The sequence below is a fragment of the Pseudophryne corroboree genome, chromosome 2, assembly GCF_028390025.1.
Source record: "Pseudophryne corroboree isolate aPseCor3 chromosome 2, aPseCor3.hap2, whole genome shotgun sequence".
Lineage (NCBI taxonomy): Eukaryota > Metazoa > Chordata > Amphibia > Anura > Myobatrachidae > Pseudophryne > Pseudophryne corroboree.
Genome location: NC_086445.1, coordinates 843,367,235 through 843,383,927, shown reverse-complemented (window position 1 = coordinate 843,383,927; position 16,693 = coordinate 843,367,235). Strand labels below are relative to the sequence as shown.

Genomic DNA, 16,693 nt, shown 5'->3' with positions numbered 1-16,693 from the left:
TGTCAGCATATGAACTATAGATAGATTGAAAATGTCAACATTAGGAATAGGAGTTAGGGATACCTCACAAGTAGTGTCGACATTGTTAACATGTTGACAATATGAATGTTGACATGGTCACTGTCAACCTAATATAACAAATTCAGCAATGTCTATTATGTAAACATTTGCAAATCTCTGTACCTTCTGGAAACTACAGTTCATTCTTGTCTGTTCTTTGACTTTTCTAAATATCTTGCCAATGTGCATGACCTACATTCCATTATGACGTGAAATGTGGTTTGCTTCAAGTGCTGGACAAAAAGAATACAAAAGATGATGGTAAAAATTAAAGTATATGATCAGATTCTAGATCATGTAACAACAAATAATGCATTACAAAATAATATTAAAAGGATCAAATATTCTGCATAGTTCTTAAAGGTTGCTTGTTCACTTTCTTGGTTCATTAAAAAACTTAAACAATGAAAAAGTATATTAAAAATTGGCAAATCATATTGCAAGATCCAAGAGCTTTGGTAATTTCTGTTATACAGTATTTATTCACAGGAAAATAAATAAATTGAAAATAAAACAAACTCAATCATGTACAAAGCAGTGTCTGTAATTAACTCAGTAGAACATCCTGCACTGCAATAAAATAACATTTTCTTTTTTCTGTTAACCTTTGCTGAAAATAATTTTTAATTCAATGAGATGCTTATGGAGAGCAGTGTAATAAAATAAAACACACGTCTGTAATTAAGTTTCATTTTTGTAATTTGTAAGCCTCTCTGCAAGATCCAGAACGTTTATTGATTAGTGGTTCACATCTTAATACTTCTCATTGGAATTCCAAAGTACAGTCCATTAACTATTCCCACTACCACACCTAACATCACTCAATAATACAAGGGATACTTTCAACAAGGTGCATAGAAACTAAATGCAAATTGATTATTTACATCTACAGTATACACAATAGTAAGAGAGGCCACTATGAAGACAAGGGCCATGTTTTCTGAATGGATTAAAAGTTGCAATACATTTCCTTGGAAAAATGGTACCCTGACAGATTAATCTTTCTCAGTAAGTGCAATACACATCTGAACCTTAGTTTTGGAAAATGTATATAGATAAATATATAGATAAATATCTGCAGGAAGCGATTCACCATAACGTTTTAAAAGTGAACATGCCATATTACCTACACACATAGAGAGCCTCAATACAAAGCACAAAACTTTTGCTGCACTGGAGGACATGTGTGTCTACACCTGCCAAGTATACTCTGGTGCCTGCTGATGCACATACAGTTTACAGAACAGGATGCCGGCATTTTTAGAGGAGCAAAATTTAGCATTTGGTAGGAGTTTAGTGGAATAAAGGCATTCCTTACAAGTATGGATTATTGACAGATGCCTACAAGTTGGTAGGTGCATAACAGATGTGATCAAGGTTAGTCCACACGTTGAATCCAAACCAGAGTAAGGGGTCAATTTACTAAGGTGGGAGTTTTTTTTTAGAACTGGTGATATTACCCAGAGCAACCAATCAGATTCTATCTATTATCTTGTAGAGGCAGCTAGATAAATGTTAAGTATAATATGATTGGTTGCTATGGGCGACACCACCAGTTCTAAAAAAAACTCCCACCTTAGTAAATTTACACCTAGGCTTTGTTGAAAATAACAGGATACACATGATAGATTGCAAATAGCAGTCAATACGATAGGGTATCAATCTCGCTTGGGCTAAATACTGTACAGCCGAACTGAACTGTGCCACTCCATTAATACAGTGACACACTTGTGCACATTCAGATACTTTTACAGAGGCATGTAAACAAGTCATACACCTGGAGACTAGACAGTCTGATCTTTATGTTTGGTGAAAAATATTTGCTCAGACATGTGGGGGTAAATGCAATAGGGTGCAAGAAGCCAGAGGTGTGGGAGTTTGTGCAAGAATACCTGTATTTTTAAAGCAGCGATCATGTATTCGGCCCTGGTAAGCATACGGGGTGTGTCACAAGTCAAGGGACTGTGGACTTGCGGCCTGCCCCCATTCCCATGGAGATGGGTAGGGGTGGTGGGGGAGCGTCTACAACAGAGAGCCATAGGTTGCACTACACATGGCCTTCCCGGCTCTCTGAATGACAGGACCGGTCGACCAGCCCACCAGCCCATTGGCCCTTCTGGTATTTGCCAGAAGTGCCAGATGGCCAGTTCGGCCCTGCCCTTATACACATTCACCACACTGAAAGACCCCTTATACACATTATACCACAGAAAAGCCACAGAAGAGCGTTCCTCCTCTTTCTCTTCTTCCACTCCCCCTTCAGCTCATTATACATGTTACGCCACAGAAGAGCCCTTATACAGAAGAGTGTTCCTTGTACTTCCTCCTCTCCCCTTTTCCACCCACTGTGTGTGTTCGTTATGTGTGTGTGTGTGTGTGTGTGTGTGTCTCTGTGCTCCTCAAAGTGACTACAGTAACATAAACTTGCGAACTATCTGTGTGTATCAAAAATTACTGGGCAGCTGCTAAAGTTTCCTGTTCTTTTTTGTGGGTTTTATAAACTATTTGGATAATGGGCTAATGAATGACAGATCCCTTTACTTGTAGTACCAAACTTGTGAGATGGGTTACCTATGTATATTTGTCATATCTTTATCCTGTTTTCTAGCCCTAAAAGAGAAATACATTTGCGATTCTTCTCCAATACAGATTATTTCTAGTGCTATAGATTTCCTTATAACATCATCAGACACTGTAAAGAAAGCATATGTGTGTGTTACCCAGTGCACCAACAGGTAATTTACATTCTTGCTGTCCCCACAGCCACAGTGCCAGATCAACAGCTGTCTCTGATACCAGAAGTCACTTTTCACTGTAGCAGGAGAAGTGGCTGAGCTTGGGGGGATACACTCTGTTAAATCAGTGCTGCCGTCTGTAATGTGTACAGCAAAGAGCACTGCAGCTATCACTACATTCAAAGACAAATAATCGAGTTGGATGTTGTTGGTGCACCTACAGCACAAATACGTTGTGTGCAAAGCACCGTCTGCACCACTCTAGTTATAGCCCAGTTTTAGTACCAATTCTACAGTTTTTGGCATTCTCAAACCATGATCTTTAATAAAGTACAGTATGTGGTACTGTGCTGTGTATGCTGACAACAAAATAATGAAATGTATTAATTTTTATGTATAAAGGAAGTAAAATAGCAGACCAGTACACAGACAAGACAGTGAATTGGACTGCATGAAGGTTTTTCACAATCTACTGTATGTCAGCTTGTAGCATTAAAAAAAATTCCAAAACCCCCCCCATTATTTTTACATAAACCTAAAGGTTTTGTGAACCAGATAAAATAAAGTGCAGTTTGCTCTTCTATGCAAACAATGCATACACAACATACTGGAAGTGTATATCAGGATGTCTTTAATGGACTGTGCTATTCACACCACCTATTGGGCCCTACACACTGGGCAATTACACTGAAAGATATGAACGATCCTGTTAATTAATGAACACGATATCGTTCATATCTTTCTGTGTGTAGGCACCAATGATGAACGATGCGCGACCCTATGCTCGTTCATCACTGGTGCCGGCTCGTTTATGCACACAAGCCAGAATGGACAATCTCGTCCATATTAGCATGCAGGGCTATGGGGCCGTGTGACGGGGGAATGAAGAAACTTCACTTCCCCTCCCCTCCGCTGGGGCGTCCATCGGCCGGCAATTGGCCAGTGTGTAGGGGCTATAATGCTACCCACCACACATTCATATACTGAATAGCAAAGCTATTGTATCCACATTAAAATATTAACATCTTTACAAATGATACATCACAACATTTGTCTCTGAAATCTGCAGTTCAGACATTTCATAATCACAACATAGTGCATTTGTTGCATTGTATGAAAGTAGTTAATGAAATAATATAATTTGTTCAGACAGTTAAAGTTCAAACCACAGATAATACCCTGAGAGACAGGCCTTATGTCACTAGAAAAATACGTATTTGTTCTAACTTCTCAGAGTACTGTCCATACTCTGAATTTAGGTTAAGAACATTATTGTCATTTATATTTACAGCACATCATATGTTCCCCAAAAATTTAATTGGTTTATATTTGTTTTATTTCTGTTTGTATATGTTAAATACTGGTGGGTCAAACAGTTTGGTTGTTTCACTGTGCAAATAAATTATCAGTGATGTAAGACTGGACACAAGGGCAGATCGGTCATAGTAAACGTGTGGAAGCCGCTATAAGGCCCTCAAATGGGGAGGGTGATATATAGGACATACTGTATTGGCCTACTCTCCCGAAAATCGTGTGGAGCTCCATAATGAGAGTTTACATGTTTGTGTTCACTGAAAGTTCCAGCACTATTGTGTACACCTTGACCTGTGCAGCTGTGAAAATAGGTCATTTGATTCCTAAAATGTTCACATTGAGTGCAATGCAGAGTTAAATATGAGTTGTTTGCATTGCAGCCACATTTTGTGCATGAATAAAACGTGGATGCTTGTCTAAATGCAGTTTTGTACACATCTACACAACTGTATTGACCAGGAATGTGCAGTGAGGTAAATGATTCAGAAGGCAATGACTCAACTGTCATAGACCTTTTACTGCAGGGTTTTGACTATAAAAATGATTAGAATAATACACAGGAGATATTTCTGATATATTCTTTGTATTTTTCATACACTTTATATAGTCAAAAGTCAGGCATTTTCGTATGACAGGAAAGGTTCTGCCTCACCTGCCTCACCCCACCAAACATCACTGGTATCGACCCTATCCATCCACTTAGTTTCATAGCCATCATCATATCAGTGCACACTTACAGTATAGATGGATCTCTGTATACACACAACTGTGAATAGTCTTTACCTATATACAATGACTCCATTACTACCCAGCTGCACCCCTTCAGGTGTAAACTGGGAAGTGACTGAGTAAGTGCTTGTAGAGTCACTGTGAAAAAACACGAAATCCAACCATCAGCCCAACTGTCCATATATCCTGAGCCATTTTTTATTGCTTTAAATATCAGTTACATTCACAGTTAACTGAGCATATGAAAAAGAGTTAGTGTATACTGACAGTGAATACACAATAGGGTTTAATCAATCCTAATTAATGACATTCAAGCTACATTTAATACATCTCTATTGGACCATAAAGTGGTTCCTGAGCTAGCACATGCGTTTGCAAAGTTCTAGTCTACACAATGAATTAGACATGTATTAAAGGCTCAAGTACATATTCCTATGGTTTGGAAACATTTCTCTAACTTGGAAATTGATAAACGCAATTGAAAAATGCAACATACTGCAAATCGGGAACTTTGTACCAGCGCATCGACATGCAGAAGGGAATGGTACACTTGGATTCATAATAGGAATATCTTTATTGTTATTTGTTGCCTCACCTACTATGAAGTCCCTCCGCTTCTTGCCCACCAAACAGATACCATGCCCCAGCCCCTACCTTTCTTGCCCACTTCGCAACACGTTCATCTTCTGCTGCTCCGCTCTGACAGTCCCTCCATTGGCTGCCTGTATTTTACAGATTTCCATATAAAATACTTCCACATAATCCTATTAACCAAACTACACCAACATCTCACAATATCTCCCAGCTCACCCCTCAATTCTGCACAAGATCTGTGTCTCACATACACATACATTACCTGTATTTACAGGGCTTTTTCGTGCAGTATGAAATGCCCTCCCATGCAAAAGACTCTCCTCTAGCCTCCAAACCTTTAAGAATTCCCTTAGAATTCACCTCTTCAGGTATCCTATCATATTTCAGAACCACCCACATTACCTCCATAAGCTATCCTAGCCAATTACCTTCTATACAGTTCACATATAACATATTTTCTCTTTCTACACTCACACATCCCGCTGACCACAGGCCATCATTGTGTGTATCTGGATCATACAACACACCAATCTCCCCCTGACACAGTTTTCCCTCACACAACATTCCTACCACAGCTCTTCCCTTTACAAAATCTTCTCCATAAAGCAGCTCTTCTCTCACACATCTTATCCTTCATGCAGCTCTTCACCCTGACACAGCTCTTCCCTCACACATACTATCCCTCACGCAGCTCTTTTCGTACATTTTATTGCTCACTTAACTTTATCTGTATTAGGTTTTCCCTCACACAATTGATACCTCACACAGCTCTACCCCCTGATGCAGCTCTTCCCTGACACAGTTTTCTCTCACACACTTTATACCTCACACAGCTCTTCCCTCACACCTCTTATCCCTCATGAAGCTCTTCCCCCTGACACAGTTTTCACTCACACATCTTATACCTCACATCGCTCTTCCCCCTAACACAGCTCTTCCCCCTGACACAGCTCTTCCCTCACGCATCTTATCCCTCACGCAGTAGTTTCCTCTGACACATCTTTTACCTCACACAGCTCTTTCCCATGACACAGCTCTTCCCTTGCACATCTTACCCCTCATGCAGCACTTCTCTCATACATTTTATCTCTCACACAGCATTTTCCATATTCACACAGGTTTCCCTCGCACATCTTTTCCCCCAGATGCAGCTCTTCCCTCACACATCCCTTATGCAGCTCCTCCCCCTGATGCAGCTCTTTCCCATGACACAGCTCTTCCCTTACACATTGTATCCCTCACGCAACCCTTCCCTGACACATTTTATGCCTCGCACATCTTATACCTCACACAGCTCTTCCCCCTGATGCAGCTCTTCCCTCACACATCTTACCCCTCATGCCCCACATTTTTTGCTTCACACAGCTTTTTTTAGCATTCACACAACTGATCCCCTCACACTACTTATCCCGTCACACAGCTCTTCCCCCTGACACAGTTTTCCCTCACATGTCTTATAGCTAAAACAGCTCTTCTCCCTGATGTAGCTATCCTATCACACATCTTATGCCTCACGCAGTTCTTTCACTCATACAGCTTTCTCTACATTCACACAGCTCTCCCACATTACAGATTTCTCCCCTATCACACAGCTCTCCCCCTTATGCAGTTTATCCCCTCGCACAGCTGGCACCCTGACACAGTTTATCTCTCCCACAGATTTCTCCACATTCCCACCTCAAATATCTCCCCTCTCATCAGCTCTCCCCCTTACACAGCTTATCTCCAGTCATGCAGCTTTTCTCCCCTCATGTGGCTCTCCTATGCAGCTTACAGCATCTCACATCATGTGGCTCCCCATGCAGTTTATCTCACCTCATGCGGCTCCCTATGCAGCTTATCTCACTTCATGTGGCTCCCCCTTATGCAGGCTGTTATCCATCATGTGGCTCCCCCATGCAGCTCTTTCTTACCTCTCTCTTGCGCTCCACATACCGGCCTACTCAGTATTTCTCTTCCATCACAGAGAAAACAGTGCACGAGGACAAGCACAGAGAGCTCCATAGCGGCCAATCGAGCAGGCAAGGCAAGGAGACCAGAAGCAGAAATTGTCAGGACACAGAGCAGAACGAAGTTGCCGGGACACAGCGGAATGGAGCATGGCTGAACAGCGCAGGCAGACACTCCGTGTGTGTGTGTGTGTGAGGGGAACAGCGTGGGGGTGAGGGAGTGGAGCAAGCAGCCGCTCCATGTGTGTGAGAGGAACGGAGAGGGGGTTGGGGAGCAGGCAGGCAGCCACCCTGGTGTGTGTGGAGAGCTGCAAAGCCACTGAAAGGAGCAGGCAGCAGGTGAAAGCACTGCCGCTCCGTGGGTACATGTGGGTGTAAGTGAAGGAGCTCAATAAATCACTGTAAGGTGCAGGAGCGGGCAGCAGGAGAGACAACTGCTGCTCTGTGTGTGAGGAGGAGCATCTGAGCAGCAGGAGTGGGGGTGAATGTGAGCTGGTGAGTCGATTACCCACAGGAGTTGGGGGTGTGTGTTTTTTCTCTTTTATTTTTTGGCAGGAGGGGATGCTGCAAGCTTTTAGAGGAAGTGAGCAGCTGGACAGAGCCGAAACATGGGAAGCAAGGACCTGTGAGCAGGTGCTGCTACAGAAGGTGCTACTGCAGGAGGTCCTGACTCCCCCCGGTCACGCAAGTATCATTATCATTGCTGTATTGTATTGACTGCTTTGCATTGATTCATTTTTACACATTGTATTATCAATTACTGTTCTGTTATTGAATATTGTTTCTCTTCAGAATCAGAATCATCTTTATTGCCAAGGATATCAGTACACAATAAACAAGGAAATTGTTTACGATAACCACTGCTTTCAGACAGAAGAATGAAAAGAGAAAAGGAAGAAAAGAAAAACAACAACATGACATAAACATAGAGAAGGGAACATAATGGATGCTTGAATACATGGTTCGAGTGCGAAAATTAATAGACTAAGCAAGTCGAGTTGACCAAGATAGTTGCTTGGGGAAAGAAACTGTTCCTGTGTCTAGCAGTTCTCACGAGCTGCAGGCTGTGACAGCTAGGCTATAGTACAGTATTGTACTGCATAGTTTGTATTGTTCTTCTGAAGGTAACAGGGAGTTAGAGTTTTCAAACAAAATGGGTGGGGCCGTGATTGAGAATCTCACTCAGTGCATGTCATGCAAGATGTATGCGCACCTGGAGCAACCGGCCCAGTGTGAATACATCTGCACGAGGTGTGTGCGAATGGTTGCCCTGGAAGCCCAGGTAACTTATCTAGAGCAAACCGTTACGTGACTGAGGGATATTCACAATCTTGAGCAAAGCTTAGATAGAACGGTGGAGGAGTTGCAGTGGGGGACACCGGTAGATGAGGACAACCAGGTAGCCAGCTGGGTCACAGTTAGAAGGTAGAAAAAGAGGGGAGGCACGACATCTCTGAACTAGCAAACTCCAATAAATTTGCCCGATTGGACGAAGATTCAGAAGATGGATGTGAGGAAATGACGGAGCTGGAGGAAACTGTTCCCTCTAGCAACCGGAGGAGCGGTCCCTCTGGTACAGATGGGGCAAAAGAAAGCAAGGTACCTAGTAATATTTTGGTGGTAGGGGATTCTATTATCAGGAAGACAGATAGGGCAATCTGCTACCGGGACCATGATCGCCGTACAGTCTGTAGTCTCCTGGGTGCGCTGCTAAGGCACCTTGTTGACCGGATAGAAAGATTGTTGGGATGGGCTGGGAAAGACACAGTGGTCTTGGTGTACATTGGCACCAAAGACAAATTTAGTGGTAGGTGGGATGTCCTTAAGAAAGATTATAGGGACTTAGGCCGGGAACTAAAGGCAAGGACATCTAAGGTAATATTCTCCGAAATATCACCTGTACCACACGCTAGCTCAGGAAGGCAGAGGGAGATTAGGGAGGTAAATGTGTGGCTTAGAGACTGGTATAGGAAGGATGAGTTTGTGTTCCTGGAACATTGGGTGGACTTCTCAGTCAATCGCCATCTTTTTTGTTGTGATGGATTGCACCTGAATGAGGAGGGGGCAGCAGTACTGGGGGGAAGGATGGTTAGAAGGTTGGAGAGTTTTTAAACTAGGTGCGTGGGGGGAGGGCCTAGTTAGAAACTACATGTCATGCAGTGAGAATAGTGAGGATGGAGGTAGTGAATAAAATAGGGGTGGAGAAGCGGGGAGGAAAAGAACAGCCGGCAAGGGCAAGGGTATTACAAAAAGGTATTGCCAAAACACTAACTAATGATGATTATGGGTCATCATTACTTCATATAGAAAATGATGTCCCTAGTACTAGGGGGAATACTTATCTTTACTGTATGTATGTAAACGCAAGAAGCCTTACAGGTAAAAAGGCGAACTAGAAGTAGAATTGATTTCATATATTATAGTAGGGAAGCCCATGGGAAACAGCGACCACAATATGGTCACATTCAAAATCAGTTTTCATGAGCAGTCCTATATTGGCTCAACTAGGACTCTAAACCAACTTTTACAGGGTGTAGTATGGTGTGCCGGCGGTCGGGCTCCTGGAAACCAGCATACAGGCGCCAGGAGCCCGACCGCTGGCATACTGACAGCATGGTGAGTGCAAATGAGCCCCTTGTGGGCTCGCTGTGCTCACCATGCTGCGCTCTCCACGCTGTGGGCATGGTGGTGCGCTATGCGTGCCACGCTATTTATTCTCCCTCCAGGGGGGTCGTGGACCCCCCGAGGGAGAAAGGTATGCCGGCTGTCGGGATTCTGGCGCTGGTATACTGTGCACCGGGATCCCGACAGTCGGCAACCTGAAGACCACCCACTTTGACATGATGAGGGAAGCTTTAAGAGACATTGAATGGGAAATTTTGTTTCAAGGAAAAAATACTACGGAGAAATGGGAGGTATTAATATCACTGCTCATTAATAATTCTCGCAAATGTATTCCCTTGGGCAGCAAACAAAGGACTAAAAATTCCAAACCAATGTGGCTTAACAAAAATATTAAGGAACTAATGGGCAAAAAAAGGCGAGCATTCAAAAAATAAAAATCAGACGAGAATGCAGTCATTCCAGCACTATAAGGATTGTAACAAAATATGCAAAAAAGAAATAAGAACGGCTAAAGTAGAAACTGAAAAGCTAGTAGCAAATGACAGCAAATCAAACCTCAAGTTTGTTTTTAAATATATCAACAGCGAAATATTAAAGGAGAATATAGGCCCTTTAAATTACAAGCTGGGAGTCTTAATCAAAAACGATAATGACATAGTAGAGAAATGAAATGAGTTTTTCTCATCGGTCTTCACAAGAGAGGACCAGGTGCAGGGATTAACACACAATCTCAACAAAGATAATGTCCCACTGCTAAGTACTTATTTAAGTGAGAAGGTAGTCTGTGACTGATTTAAAAAAATTAAGATTAATAAATCACCTGGTCCTGATGGAATTCATCCAAAGGTTCTCATGGAGCTTCACTCTGATCTAGAAAAACTGCTATTTTTGATCTTCAATGACTCACTTACATCAGATATGGTTCACAAAGACTGACGCATAGCGAAGTATTAACGATATTCAAAAAGGGAAGTAAAGATGAACCAGGTAATTATAGACTAGTTAGTGTTACATCTATAGTGGGGAAAGTACTGGAAGGTATTCTAAGGGATAGTATACAGAAGTTCATTGAAGCCAATAAGGTTATTAATAAGAGCCAACATGGATTTGTGAAGGATAAATCATGTCAAACAAACTTACTAGACTTTTTTGAAACAGTTAGTGTGAACCTTGATCAGGGTAAGTAGGTGTATGTAATCTTTTTAGACTTTGCTAAAGCTTTCAATACACTACCGCACATGAGACTTATCTATAAGTTACAAGAACTAGGGCTAGGGAGCACAATAAGCACTTGGGACAGAAATTGGTTAGATAATAGGGAGCAGCGCATTGTGGTAAATAGATCTTTTTCAAATTGGACTGAAGTACTAAGTGGCGTTCCACAAGGGTCTGTACTTGGACCACTATTGTGGTATTGCTTCAATGCAGATAAGTAATGCAGTTTGATAGCAAGAAGAAGAATAACACCTACATACTAAACGGGGTATTCTGTACTGGAAAAAGACTTAGGTGTTCACATAGATAGCAAACTAAGCAGCAGTACCCAAAGTGGGATTGCAGCAAAGTAGGCTAACGAGGTATTGGCATGTATAAAGTGGGCAATTAATGCAAGGGATGACAGTGTTATACTCCCATTATATAAATCCCTAGTGAGTCCACATCTTGAAAACTGTGCACAATTTTGGGCACCGTACTACAAAAAAGGATATCCTAGAACTAGAAAAGGTTCAGAGGAATACTGGGAAAGGCTTGCAAGGCTAGGCATGTTCACATTGGAAAAGAGTAGCCTAAGAAGAGACATGATCAACATTTACAAATATATAAGGGGACAATATATAGATCTTGCGGGGACCTGTTTTTGGTAAGATCTTCACAAAGGAAACGTGAACACACGCTTACAGTAGGTTAAAGGAGAAGAGATTTCACACACAGAGGTGAAAAGATTTTTTAACAGTAAGGACAATAAGTGTTTGGAATTCCCTGCCTGAGAGAGTAGTAATGGCGGACTCGGGCAACACTTTTAAGAATGGGCTACACAAGTTCCTAATGGAGAAGAATATACAGGGTTATGGTGCGTAGTCACGCACTATAGTTATTAAAAAAAGAGGAATAAGGAATAAACACAATGGCCGAAATTAGCAACAGACAAAATTAGTCTTAAAAAAGAAGCATACAGCATAGAAGACCACATATACTGTAGGTAGATTTTTTTATGGGCAAATTATCTTTTTCAACCTCAGAAATTATGTTACTTTGTTACTTGCAAGCTGTCGCAGATATCCTTTTTCGGCATCCGCATGGGTCCCATGATGTCTCACTCCTTTCAGCACACTGACAGCTCCTCTTCCTGCAGCAGCACAGGCAGACATGTGGTGAGTATGTCACTACGTCATCTCATTACCATCACACCAATGCCCCAGTGGGGTACTGGGGGAGGCAGGGCTAGGGAAGGCACTTACTGTGTTGCACTGCCCGATCACCATATCTATTGATGTGGCGTGGCAGCAACTCTGGCTTCAATCAGACAGCGGCAGCACTTCCTGTACACAGTGCTGTGGCCTGGTAAGGTGGGCCAGCAGATACAACTGACAGAACACAGTTCTGCCATATTCTGGTCCACTTTAATCCCTTGATGTACTGTAGACTAATTTTTCCATGAAGCTCTCTTGTCTGTCACATACATTGTAAAGCAGTTTTCTCATCATAAAGAAATGGAACCTAAAATAATAATGTTGATTTAAATGACAATGAAATACCTACACTTGCACTAGAATGGATGATGAAATAAAGCATATTATAGAAAATTAGATATACAGAACAGCTTGATAGAAACAGGTCTCCAGATGGGTAACATGCATTAACAAGAAAGGTTGTTGGAGGGAGTTCAGCACTGAATAACTAGCTATATAAGTATAAAGTATAAACAAAAATGTTTTTTTTTTTCAAAACTCAGATTATCCAACACTGCTTTAAAGTCTTCAGTTTTGTGCTCTATGGTTATTTTGGCTGATTACCATTAACTGTCATGGGTATGAGAAAATAAAAATAAAATCATTGTTCACTAAGGCAAAATACAGTATCTTTGTAATATATTGTAGTTTGGTTGAAATAAAATATTGCATTTAAATCTTTGCCTCACTTCCCAATGCTTGTTTTAGCAGAGCAATCGTGTTTTTGAAATCCAGAGTCTTTAATGGCTGTGGCTCTAACCACGGTGCTTTAGTTGAGAAAACCTAATTTATTATTTTTAAAAAAGTTGGAACTTTCAGTCACATCAACTGATGTATTTACTCTCAAGATGATTTGTCTTTTCATTTACCCATGATTTACCCATTTACCCATGATTTGTCTTTTCATTTACCCACCGGTCACGCATACCCAACCCCAATGGGTAAAGCCGGTCAGTTACTATACTTGACCATTATAAATAGAGAGGAAAGATTCTGAAAGACAATTGAGCCAGAGAGATGCACTGTAACAATGTAACAATAAAATGTACAAATCCACTTTACTGTATGTGAGTTCCATGGCTGCTGTTAGCTAAAGCAGGAGGTAGAATTCCTGTAATGAACTGAATCTGTTTGTCATGATAATTTGAGTTAATGAGTTTGAAAGTTGAAGTGATCTTCCTCCACTGGAGACCCTAAATTTCTTGCACTACTCAACCATAGTTGGGAATTTGGAAATTCCATGGTTATAGAAGGATGATTATTACAAAGATACAGATCTGTGTATTTAATTTGTCTCAGGTGATGAATTACACAGCACATCACTGAAAAAGTCTGCACAAATCCCAGCAGCCATAAATACATCTTGGACAGTGGTTCCCAAACTAGGTCCTCAGATCCCTCAACAGTTCATGTTTTCCAGGACACCTGGCAGGTGCACAGGTGTATTCACTAATCACTGAAACATATTTAAAGATCCACAGGTGGAGCTAATTATTTCACTTGTGATTCTGTGGGGAGACCTGGAAAACATGAACTGTTGGGGGTCCTTGTGGACTGAGTTTGGGAACCACTGATCTAGGCTATGCTTAAACCTCTCTCTCTCTCTCTCTCTCTCTCTCTCTCTGTATATAGCTGCTAGCTCTATTGAACTTGGAAACTCAAAGGTTAACAGGATTAAATGTAAACCTACAATATTTAAACACCATCATAACAGTATAAGGAAATCCCAAATGATAGAAGACAGGAAGACAGAAACATCACACATCATGAAGCTGTCATCTATTGCAGCATGATGTATAGCACACATTCCAATTCTCCCATATTATTCCGACACTCTTCCCTTGGGCAGTTGCCACAAGGGGTGTTACTCATTAAAGAGAAAAATAAATACAAGGAAAAAGGACTAAATCACCATGAAACACTTTGGGAACTAACATCCCCCCTCCACCCCCCCTCACATTGAGTCCTAACTCACATAATCCTCCATGGCTGCTTCACTATGGCTCTTGCTGATTCATGAGGAAGAAAATGCCGGGATGAATGGTGCTTTACAGCAGCTAATGTATGGAAACTAGCAAACATATGCAAACAGACTTGCCATGGGTGGTTACCATCATGTTAGCTGTCTGCCTGGTAGATTTGTTTCATTAGCTGCCTCTTGTGATGTGATAACCTTGCAGTTAAAAATATTCCCCATTGCTGTGCAATTAACATTAAGGAAACTGCTAAAGGCATACCCTGCACTATGTTTATTAGTGGAATAGTAATTCTAGGAAAGATGAGTTAATCCTGGGTATAAGTTACTACTGTGCAGCATCAGATCACCCTTAGCATAATACTACACATATTTACCATACTAATAAATGAATTTGCAGTATCGCCAGCAGAAGTCTCTGGTCTGCAGAGCATCTGGGAATTCTGCTGCACTTTCTATTGTCCTCAATCCTGCTGTGAGGCAGTGAGATTATCAACAGGCTTCAATGCTGAATCTGAAGCTGCAGTCTGCACACAGGGAATATAGTGAAGAGCATCTTCACTCGATGAATAGTTTTTTCTTTTTAGATGGAGCTGCATTTTAAATGAACAGAATGATAAAACAAGTGGCCACTGAGATCTCATAGCCACTGCAGCGCCAACTCATTGTTAATGTCAAGCATTCTGTTTTTTATCTGACCATTAGTTTTACTCTAATTTATATGAAAATATTTAAATAACATTATCTTGTGTTTCTGTGTGATACTGTCATGATGTTGAAAACTTAAGCCAAATACAGTGTTTGTAATTATAACAAATGACTATTTAAGCCTAAAGCATTAACAGGCATGTTATAGAATCGCTGATGTTTGTGTAAAAACAGGTCATGTTGGAAATTCAGGAGGCTAATTTAATGACACATGACTTCTGATTGTGACTCAAGGAATCATTGGTATTTTAAGATATTATGCTGTCTGCTTTCATCCCATTGATATTGGAATGGAAGTTTCATGCCACCATTGGGATTTATGTTAGAATATAAGTGCAATATTGCACAGTCTCCAATATGGCTCCTCCAATAATAATACTTTATTTCCTTACCAAGATGGCTGCCGCTATTACTACTGCGTAAATGCGGCACCATATTTTTACTGTGTATGGCTCTCCAAGAGACTTGTGATCTTCTACCCTTTGAGTCTGCTTTTCTGGTACCCTGCTCCCCAACAAGCTCCACTATCACTTCCTCAATAAAGCCGCCAGTGCCGTAACTAGACATTTCAGCGCTGTGTGCAAGAAACAGCATCAGCGCCCCCCCATATACAAAAACAGGGCCAGTGCGCTCAAAATATAGGGGGCGTGGCTTCATGGGGAAGGAACATGGCCACAGAGCTCCCGTTTACACATTACGGCAGGTATAGTACTTTTTTTACACATTACGCCAGGCAGAGTCCCCGTTTTACACATTACAGCTGCAGAGTCCCCCTTTTTACACATTAGGCAGGCAGACAGTCCTCCTTTTACACATTACGGCAGCAGAGTCTCCCTTTTACACATTGAGGCAGCAGTCCCCCTTTTTACACATTACGGGAGTAACAAGGAGGGTGAGGATAAGGGTGCTGAGGGGGAGGTACAGGGAGGGTGAGGATCAGGGTGTTGAGGGGGAGACACAGGGAGGATGAGGATCAGGGTGCTGAGGGGGGAGACACAGGGAGGGTGAGGATCAGGGTGCTGAGGGGGAGACACAAGGTGGGTGAGGATCAGGGTGCTGAGGGGGAGGTACAGGGAGGGTGAGGATCAGGGTGCTGAGGTGGAGACACAGGGAGGGTGAGGATCAGGGTGCTGAGGGGGAGACACAGGGAGGGTGAGGATCAGGGTGCTGAGGGGGAGACACAGGGAAGGTGAGGATCAGGGTGCTGAGGGGGAGACACAGGGAGGGTGAGGATCAGGGTGCTGAGGGGGAGACACAGGGAGGGTGAGGATCATGTGCTGAGGGGGAGACACAGGGAGGGTGAGGATCAGGGTGCTGAGGGGGAGACACAAGGAGGGTGAGGATCAGGGTGCTGAGGGGGAGACACAGGGAGGGTGAGGATAAGGGTGCTGAGGGGGAGACAAAGGGAGGATGAGGATAAGGGTGCTCAGGGGGAGATGCAGGGAAATAGGAGGTAGAAGGAAACGGAGCGCAGCATCAGCGGCTGTGTGTATGTGCCGTCAGTGGGGTCTCGGAGCGCCGCACTGCAGATCGTAAATAGAGATCCGATCTGTG

At 42.3% G+C, this 16,693-nt stretch overlaps 1 protein-coding gene across 2 annotated transcripts in view; it reads right to left on the bottom strand.

Moving 5' to 3' along the window:
* Nucleotides 1–16,693, bottom strand: part of PTCHD1 (patched domain containing 1) — a 355,724-nt gene that overhangs the window by 290,850 nt on the left and 48,181 nt on the right. Inside the window, exon 2 of one of the 2 annotated variants that reach the window (XM_063955775.1) lies at nucleotides 184–293. The exons of the other annotated variant lie outside the window; for it this stretch is intronic. Coding sequence (XP_063811845.1) covers nucleotides 184–249 — 66 coding nt within the window. The 5' untranslated portion in view covers nucleotides 250–293. The remainder of the gene's footprint in view (nucleotides 1–183; nucleotides 294–16,693) is intronic. 2 annotated transcript variants of the gene reach the window in all.